Here is an 8778-nt window from a genome sequence, read left to right as displayed (position 1 = left end):
CTGGAACAGAAGATCCACAAGGCCAGGGAGTTTTGTCATGTTCACTGCTGGGTCCCTAGTCACTAACAGACTGACTGACACATAATAGGTGTTCACAGTAGGTGTTCATCAACTGAGTGATAGACTGCCCTGATGGTCCAGGGGCTAAGACTCCGCACTCCCAATGAAGGATGCCCCCATGGGTTTGACCTCTGGTCAGGGAGCTAGATCCCACGTGCCGCCACTAAGAGTTCCCATCCTGCAAAGAAGATCCCACGTACTGTAGTGACATAGGCTCCAGATGTGGCCCAAAGTGATAGTTTTCGCTTCCTGGTTGACTTTTTCTTTCTCCCCTGTGCTTTCTCTCACTCTTCCCACCATCTACCCAGCTACTTCCTCTTTTACCTCTCTCCACTTTTTCTTCAGCAAAGAGAGTAGTAATTCACATCTGGGCTCTGGAGCCAAGCGGCTTTTTCCATCCTGGCTCTGCCACTCACTGGCTATGACTCTCTGAGTCAAGTCATTCAGCTTCCCAGCAACACTTCTCATGCTTTGCTCTGGGGGTTAATGATTCTTCCTGGGCTGGGGTGGAGCAGACAACATGTGACAGCCTGCACAAAGTGTTGATCCCCTGTATTGCTGGGGCACCGTGTTAAGCATGTAACCAGGATAAACTCACACCAGGCAGTGGGCACTGTTGAGATGATTTGTACTGCCTAGATAAGGAAGAAGCCAGGGCACATAGGGAGAAGGCAATGGAACCCCACTCCAGTACTCTTGCCTGGAAAATCCCATGGACGGAGGAGCCTGGTAGGCTGCAGTTCATGGGGTCGCTGGGAGTTGGACAGGACTGAGCGACTTCATTTTCACTTTTCACTTTCACGCATTGGAGATGGAAATGGCAACCACTCCAGTGTTCTTGCCTGGAGAATCCCAGGGACGGGGGAGCCTGGTGGGCTGCCACCTATGGGGTTGCACAGAGTCGGACACGACAGAAGCATCTTAGCAGCAGCAGGGCACAGAGAGGTTAAGTGACCAACCAGCTATGCAACCTGGCTGCAGAGGTGTGTGCATGTGTGTGAAGCTGCTTCAGTCCTGTCAGACTCTTTGTGACGCCATGGACTGTAGCTGGCCAGGTTCCTCTGTCCATGGGATTCTCCAGGCAAGAATACTGGAGTGGGTTGCCATGTCCTCCTCCAGGGGATCTTCCCCACCCAAGGACTGAACCTGAGTCTCTTAGTCTCCTGCATTGGGAAGGAGGTTCTTTACCATTAGCGCCAGCTGGGAAGCCCAGGTGCAGAGGTATGTTAATTTACTTATTTATTTGTCTGTGCTGAGGGAGAGAAGAAAGCGAGGTCGGGGAGATGAGGGTAACCTTGTGGGCTGTGATGAGGACTTTGACTTTTACTCTGAGTGAGGTGGGAAATGTAGGAAAGTTCTGTTGTTTGCTTTGTAACAGCTTTATTGACATGTACTTCAATGATGCTATAGTTCATATAGCATACAACTGACTCATTGAAAGTGTACAGTTCAATGAATTTAGTATTCACACAGCTGTACACCAGCCCCACAATCAATTCTAGAACATTCTATTACCCCAAAAAGAATCCTTAGCAGTCACTCCTGGTTTTTTCTGCCCCCCACCTCTCCTCTCCTGCAAGCGTAGGCAAACACCAATCTGCTTTCTGTCTCTATGGATTTGCCTATCCTGGACATTTCACAGAAATGGAATCACAAAGTACATGGTCTTTAGTAACTGCCCCTTTCACTTGGGGTAATGTTTCCAAACTCATTCCATGTTGCAGCCTGTATCAGCACTTCATTATTTAATGCTGGTATTCCACTGTGGGATATTTCATATTTTATTTATTTATGCATCAGCTGGCGGACATTTGGGTTGTTTCCACCTTTCAGCTATTCTGAATAGTGCTGACGTGTGCAAATTTTTGTGTGGACACAGTTTTCATTTCTCTTGTGTAGCCCCAGCAGAGGAACAATGGGGACTTATGGTAATTCTGTGTTTAGTTTTTTATTAGAAAATTAATTAATTTATGTTTTGGCAGTGCTAGGTCTTCACTGCTGGGCTCGGAGTTTCTCTAATTGCAGCGAATGGGGGCTACTCTCTAGTTGTGGTGCACAGGCTTATTGTGGTGGTTGCTCTTGTTGCGGAGCAAAGGCTCTAGGGCACGTGGGTTTCAGTAGTTGCAGTTCCTGGGCTCTAGCACATAGGCTCAGTAGTTGTGGTCCACGGGCTTAGTTGCCCTGAGGCATGTGGAATCTACCTGGACCAGGGATTAAACCCCGCTCCCCTGCATTGGCAGGCAGATTCTTAACCACTAGGGAAGTCCTGTACTTAGTCTTTTGAGGAGCTATTTCCAGACTGATCTCCACAGTGGCTGGGCCATTTCACAATCCCACAAGCAGTGTATGAGAGTCTCAATTTCTCCACGTCTTTGACACCCTCACCAACTGTCTTTTCTTCATGGGAGAGTTTTGAACCAAGGAGGAACATTGTCTGACTTGGTGTTTACAGGTTGTCTCCGAAATCGATGTCGATTATGTTTTGTTGCTGTTGTTCAGTTGCTGTCTTGTCCAACTCTTTGCAACCCCACGGACTTCAGCACACCAGGCTTCCCTGTCCTTCACCATCTCCCAGAGCTTGCTCAAACTCATGTCCATTGAGTTGGTGATGCCATCCAACCATCTCCTCCTCTGTCACCCCCTTCTCCTCCTGCCTTCAATCTTTCCCAGAATCAGGGTCTTTTCCAATGAGTTAGCTCTTCAGATCAGGTGGCCAAAGTATTGGAGCTTCAGCTTCAGCATCAGTCCTTCCAGTGAATATTCAGGATTGATAATACTGTACTGTCTTTTATCTTTCTTTTTCTCCTGCATCTTTGTCTTGCCTTGTCCTGGCAAAGCCTCTCCCTGAAACATTATGAAACATCTTTTCTCCAACTTCTTAGGTCACTGCCCACCTCCCCCCATCGGATGTGACTACCCCCTAGCAAGGTCATGGCTGGTCACGTGTCTCAGATATCCTTTCATCTCTGTCTTTCTCTTGTCAAGTGACAGTGTGGCGTGACATGAAAACACTCTTGCTGCGGCCTTGGGGGCTCTCTTGGGTAAGCGTCACGTACATTTGGACCTTGAAGATTTGAAAGTTAGATTGGGTGAGATGGTCAAGGCGAGTCAGTCCTTGCTGAGGGAAGCTGGGTATCAAAGAAGAGGGTGGTGTCAGGCTAAGGACAGACCCCAGATTGTAGTTAGTTAGTTAATTTCCAAGAACTCCAAAAATCAGCAAACATAAGTCAATCCCCAGAGCTGATGGCTGCTGAAGGCCTCAAAGATTTCAAGGCAAGTGTATTAACTAATTAATGAGTTGGTCGATTAATTAAAGAAGTAATTATTTCAAGTCTTTAATGAGTATGTACGAGATGGCAGGCATTGTTCCAGGTGCCGGGGATACATCCATGAGCAAATATGTCTCTTTTGGGAGCTGGAGAGAGAAAGAGGCAAACAGATAAATGAAGAAGACAATTTCAGATAAAATGGGGTGAGCTGACAGAGAGTGATAGTAAACCTACATGGGAAGGAAATCCAGAAAAAAGGGGCTATACGTATATGTACAGCTGATTGACTTTGTGGTTCAGTAACAAACACAACATTGTAAAGCAGCTATACTCCAATAAAAATTAATTAAAAAAAAAGAGTGACTGGTGGGTTGGGACTTTTGTTTTGGACAGATTCAACAGTGAAGGTCTCTCTAAGGAGTGAGGTTTGAAGTGAAACCTGGAGGAGGAAGAGTCACATCTGGGCAAGGGCAGACAGAAGGAAAAGCACATTCAAACGCCCTGTGGCTGGAACAAGCTGTTTAAGGAACAGAAAGAAGGGCCAGGAGCCCAAGGTACAGAGAACAAGCTGGTGAGGTTGGGAGATGCAGGCAAAAAGGTGGGCAGAAGCCAGGACAGTTAGGACCTTGGGGCAGCAGTAACAAGAACAATTAGCTTTATGATGCTTTCATCTTGGGGCACTGTTGTATGTCCTGTTAATCTTCCCACTCATTTAATCCTCATAACAGCCCTTGAAGAGAGGCTTTTATTTTTATTTATTTATTTAGTATTCTTTTGACATGGACCATTTTTAAAGTCTTTATTGTATTTGTTACAATATTGTTTCTGTTTTATGTTTTGGTTAGGAGGCATATAAGATCTTTGTTCCCCCACCAGGGATCGAACTCACACCCCCCTGCACTGGAAGAGGCAGTTTTAACCACTGGACTGCCAAGGAAATCCTGGAGAGAGGCTCTTATCCCCATTTGATAGGTGAAGGAACTGAGGCGCAGAAAGGGCCAAGCCACTTTTCCCAGGACCCTAGAGTAGGAAACTCTACAGCCACCTGATGCAGCCACTTCTGCCCCAGCCACCCTGATCTAGGTCAGGGGCTGGGTCTCTGTTCCTGGTAACCTGAACAATGGTGGGTCCCCTGAGGAGAAGACAGTGCTAGGCAAGGCAGTCACAGCAGGTGCTTGATACATACTGACTCATGCCAGCCTGTGTTGCTTAAGGATGGGCCTGGGAGGAGGCTGTTTCCTACCAGGGTTAAAGAAGAATTTCATTCTGAGCCCTCAGGGACTGGGCTGCCTTACCCACGTGTTGGGGATCCCTGCGTGACCCCCAACTAGACAATGAGGGGACTGACCTACATCTGGGGTCCAGGACTCAGTGCAGGGTAGGGGTGCTGCAGGTACTCTGAGCAGGTGGGGGCGGGGGGGCTTGTGGAGGACGGCAGGGGGGCACATGCCCATGTTTTACTATTTTGGAGGGGGTGTCAGTAATCCATTGTTCATTTCCTCACTTGCCCATCCTCTGTCTTCCTGTTCATTAGAAAGCAGAGACTTGGATTTGTTGACCTAACCCGCTGTGCGTGTTTCCTTATCTGCAAAATGGAGTCGGTGAGGGCAAGGCTCTTAGCACAGAACTTGGCTCACAGAAGGTTCCTCACCGCTTCATTCTAAAATGTTCCTTGTGAGCAGACATTCCTAGCCAGGCAGCGGTGAAGCTACTGAGAGGGGGAGGGCGGGGGCAGAGAGACAAAGCTTCAGCTCCATAGCATTTTAGGGCCTGGCAATGGTCACAAAGCAAGAACAAATGAATGTGGCACATGCCTGGTGGCGCCCCTTGATAAGGGTGAGGGGAGAGCTGACGCTATTCTATTTCACACAGGGTGGCTGGGAAGGCCTTTCCGATAAGGTGGCCCCAGCAGTCGTGAAGGAAGAAGCCCGGCAGATATCTGGGGGCGGGTGGGGGGCGGAAAGAATTCCAAGTCGTGGTGGGTATGAGGTCCTGAGGCAGGAGTCTGCTAGGCTTGTTCCAGGGAGACAGAGGCTGGAATAGAATGTGTGTGCACGTGTGTGTGGAGGGGGATGGGGTGGGGGTGTGGTGGGGAGTGGGAGCATGGGGCCAGCTGAGGACGGAGAGGTGAGTGCGGGGGTGTGGGGGGGAGCTCTGGAGTTCCTGCAAGAGTTGGGAAATTTCTACTAAATACCAACAATGACGACGGTCAGGACAGAGGAAGTGGGAGGGGAGAAGGGGCGAAATGAGGAGAGAGGAGTGGGGGAGGGAGACAGCGGGAGGAGGGGGAGAGAGATGCGGAGAAGAGAGAAGATGGGGGTGCTCATGGAAAGGGATGAGCGGGGAGCAGGCGGGAGTGAGGAAGCGGGGAAGGGTTAGGAGGTGGAAGGGAGCCAGGTCCAACTTTGCACGCGGGCCACGAGGCCCCCGGGGCTCTCTCCGGCAGAAACGGAAGCTAGTGCGGCGGGTTCCCGGCGATGGCCCCGCCCCAGTCGGACCTTCTGATCCGCGCCCCGCCTCGGACACGCCCCTTGCTAGCGTAGGCCCCGCCCCCTCGCCCTTGCTCGCCCGCGCCGGCCGGAATCCCGGTGCCCGGGGCGTCCCGGGGGGCGGTCCGCCCCGGTGATGGCGCATAAAACCGCTGGCCACCTGCCGGGCCGCTCCTCCGTGTGCTGCGGGCCTCGTCTTCGGAGTCGCTGCCTCTATCACCTCCGTCCCCGTCTCGGTCCCTTCACAGGCGCGGAACCCCGCGAGCACCGCGCGGGCGCCGGGGCGCGCAGACATGGGCAACCTCTCTAGAGCGCGCCGGGTGACCGCGGCGCTGGGTTTCATCGGGCTCCTCTTCGCCGTGCTGGGCATTATCATGATCGTGATGGTGCCCTCAATCATCAAGCAGCAGGTCCTCAAGGTGGGTGAGGGGCTTGGCCTGGGACCCGTGCGCGGGATACCGTCCGTGGCTGGAGGGCGTTGGGAGCCCGGGAAGGCCAGGCGCGCGGCCGGCGGGTCGGCGACCCGGTGCCGGGATCCGCGTGGCCTGGGCCCGGGCCGCTGAGCACCGGAGAGACCAGAGGGCATGAGGCGAGCCAGTTGGCCATCTTTCCTAGGAACCTCCCCGACCCAGGACGCAGGCTGAGTTTGGGGGCCAAGGAGGGCCCCAGGGTCTTCTGCTGGAGGCACTGGACTGGGGTTGGGGAAGCCTGAAGGAGAGACCACTTGGGAGCCTGACCTCACCTGAAGGGTCTGGGATCCAAGGCGGGAGTGGAGTGTGGCCGTGTTTCTGATACCGCCAGGAGAAGCCCAGGGGCAGACTCCCATGCTTCTTTACCGTACAGCAGCCTCTGACGGTGGGTGGTAGAACTGGCACTGCACTTTGCTTGTTTCCTGTGAGCGCAGGCGGACAGGAACCCTCCAAGCATGTGCATGTGAGGCTTACATGCGTGCCCAGGCCGCCACTTGTCCCTGCTGTCCAAAACCTCCTCTTCTTAAAGGCAGAATGGGTTGCCCTCTCGTCCCCTTCCGCTGCCTTCCTGATGCAGATTGGCAGTGATAAGCGGCTTTACTCCCCAGATCCACGCATGAGCAGGAATAAGCCCAAGGCTGCATAAACAGGGTCCTTCAGGAGCCCACAGCCTGAGAGTTTTCTTCTTATCCTAACCTTATACACCACTGCCCTTTCAGCCAGGGAGACAAATGAAGGCTGTCAGCTGGCCTTCAGACCGGCAGACTCTGCCCTGGGTGTCCGGGCAGCATGTTTGAATGAGCCTGGAGCTACTGAAGGACAGGCAGATTCCAGGTATTACATTCGAGCTAAAAGCATTCAGAGCTTTGAGGCCAAGGCCACGGCACCTGCAGGGCTCGGAGGGGAAACTGAGGCTTACCTTGGCGCCTCCCAGATCCAACCAAGATGCAGAGCTGGGATAAAGATGTGGCTCTTGTCACTTGCTAATTGATTGCTCTTTCCCCCTGCTTTAGACGAGTTTCTTGAGAATGGGGACTGGGTCACATTTCATGTCCATGCCCCATGCCCGATGCAAGATGCTTGAGAGATGAATGAATGAATGAAGGCTGTATCTGCTTAGACCCGGCTGCCATTTTTTTGGCTTTAAAGATGGAGCAACACCCGTCTGGTTTTTCTCGAGGTCTCTGGGCAAGTGGTTGTCTGAGTCATCTTGGCCACACCGTGTCCTTTGTTTTGTTCTCAAATCTTGTACCATTAAGTCCTGTAATCTGATTGCAGGGAGGTCCTGGCCAATGGTGACATTGAGTTCCGAGTTCCTCTTAGTGGTTTTTTAATTTTGCCTGTGAAGTGGCGGGAAAGAGTTTTGTGGGGAGACCTCAGAGCAACAGAACTAATTCTTTTTATCCCATGGCGGCCAATGGGTGTTTTTGCTTTGCTTTTCAAAGTAGCTGTAAGAAAAAAAAAAAGTAGCTGTGAGAACTTTATCTCAGTGAAAGCCAGCTGTAAACACCTGCCGATTTTGTAGTTTCCATGCCGTGTGTGCCCTGGAGGGATGGTCACTCGTGTGCCGTATGTATGGTGAACCCTGTCATGATCCTGTGCAAAGAGCGTCTTGCTTTGGGGTCGGGGGAATGGGGATGAGTGGAATTTATAGTTGATGAAGAATCTTGTCAACCCAGTCTTTCTTGGACTTAATGCAGGTATTTTCTTTTTATGGCAATCAGATGAAGGATGTGTGTGTGTGTGTGAATATACATGCACACATGCATGCCCTACCTAATTTCTCATTCCTCCTCTGGGCTTACAGAGAGGAAAGCGCCACTGCCCTCAGTTGTCCCGGAGCTAAGATTTCCAGGAGGGAAACTTGAGGGAGAGTCACCCAGCATCTAAGATTTCCAGGAGGGAAACTTGAGGGAGAGTCACCCAGCATCTACCATAAATATCCCAAAGGTGATTGGTCTGTGACTGAGTGGTGTGAAGACATGGAGGCGAGCCCAGCCTGTGACAGCTTCTTGGACAGCTCAGGCCAAGCTCTGGCCAAGAGCCTTCCGTCAGAAGAGTGTCTGTGTTCAGGAGACTGAGTGAGTGATACGTTAGGAGAGGAAGGGATGGCCTGTTGGTATTTGCTTTGGCTTCACGTGTCCATGTACAACTTGAATGGGAGGACTTGTGTTTTGATTTCTACTGTTTTATGCTTTGGGGTTAATGAAAGAAGTCCATGTATATAAAAGACATGCATTCTTTTTTAACCGAGAAACTATCTTTTCTTTTTTAAAATATAATTTTATTTATTTGTTTTTTGGCTGTTCTGGCTCTTCACTGCTGTGCGGGCTTTTTTCTCCCTGCGGTGAGCAGGGGCTCCTCTTTTTGATGCACAGGCTTCTCACTGCGGTGGCTTCTCTTGTTGCGGAGCAGGGGCTCTAGGGCACTCGGGCTTCAGTAGTTGGGGCATGAGGCCTCGGTAGTTGCGGTTCCTGGACCATAGAGCGC

At 51.3% G+C, this 8778-nt stretch overlaps 1 protein-coding gene across 3 annotated transcripts in view; it reads left to right on the top strand.

Annotated features, from left to right (window-relative positions):
* Nucleotides 1-5881: 5881 nt before the first annotated feature.
* SCARB1 (scavenger receptor class B member 1) overlaps nt 5882-8778 on the top strand; it is a 92953-nt gene continuing 90056 nt past the window's right edge. For 2 of the 3 annotated variants that reach the window (XM_061142105.1, XM_061142104.1), the window contains exon 1: nt 5882-6237. In XM_061142105.1, the coding sequence (XP_060998088.1) occupies nt 6112-6237 (126 nt within the window). In that variant the 5' untranslated portion in view covers nt 5882-6111. The remainder of the gene's footprint in view (nt 6238-8778) is intronic. The other variant, XM_061142107.1, reaches the window with a different exon arrangement.

The sequence above is a fragment of the Dama dama genome, chromosome 5 (genome assembly GCF_033118175.1).
Source record: "Dama dama isolate Ldn47 chromosome 5, ASM3311817v1, whole genome shotgun sequence".
In the NCBI taxonomy this organism is placed as follows: domain Eukaryota; kingdom Metazoa; phylum Chordata; class Mammalia; order Artiodactyla; family Cervidae; genus Dama; species Dama dama.
This window is presented reverse-complemented; position numbering and strand designations above follow the sequence as displayed.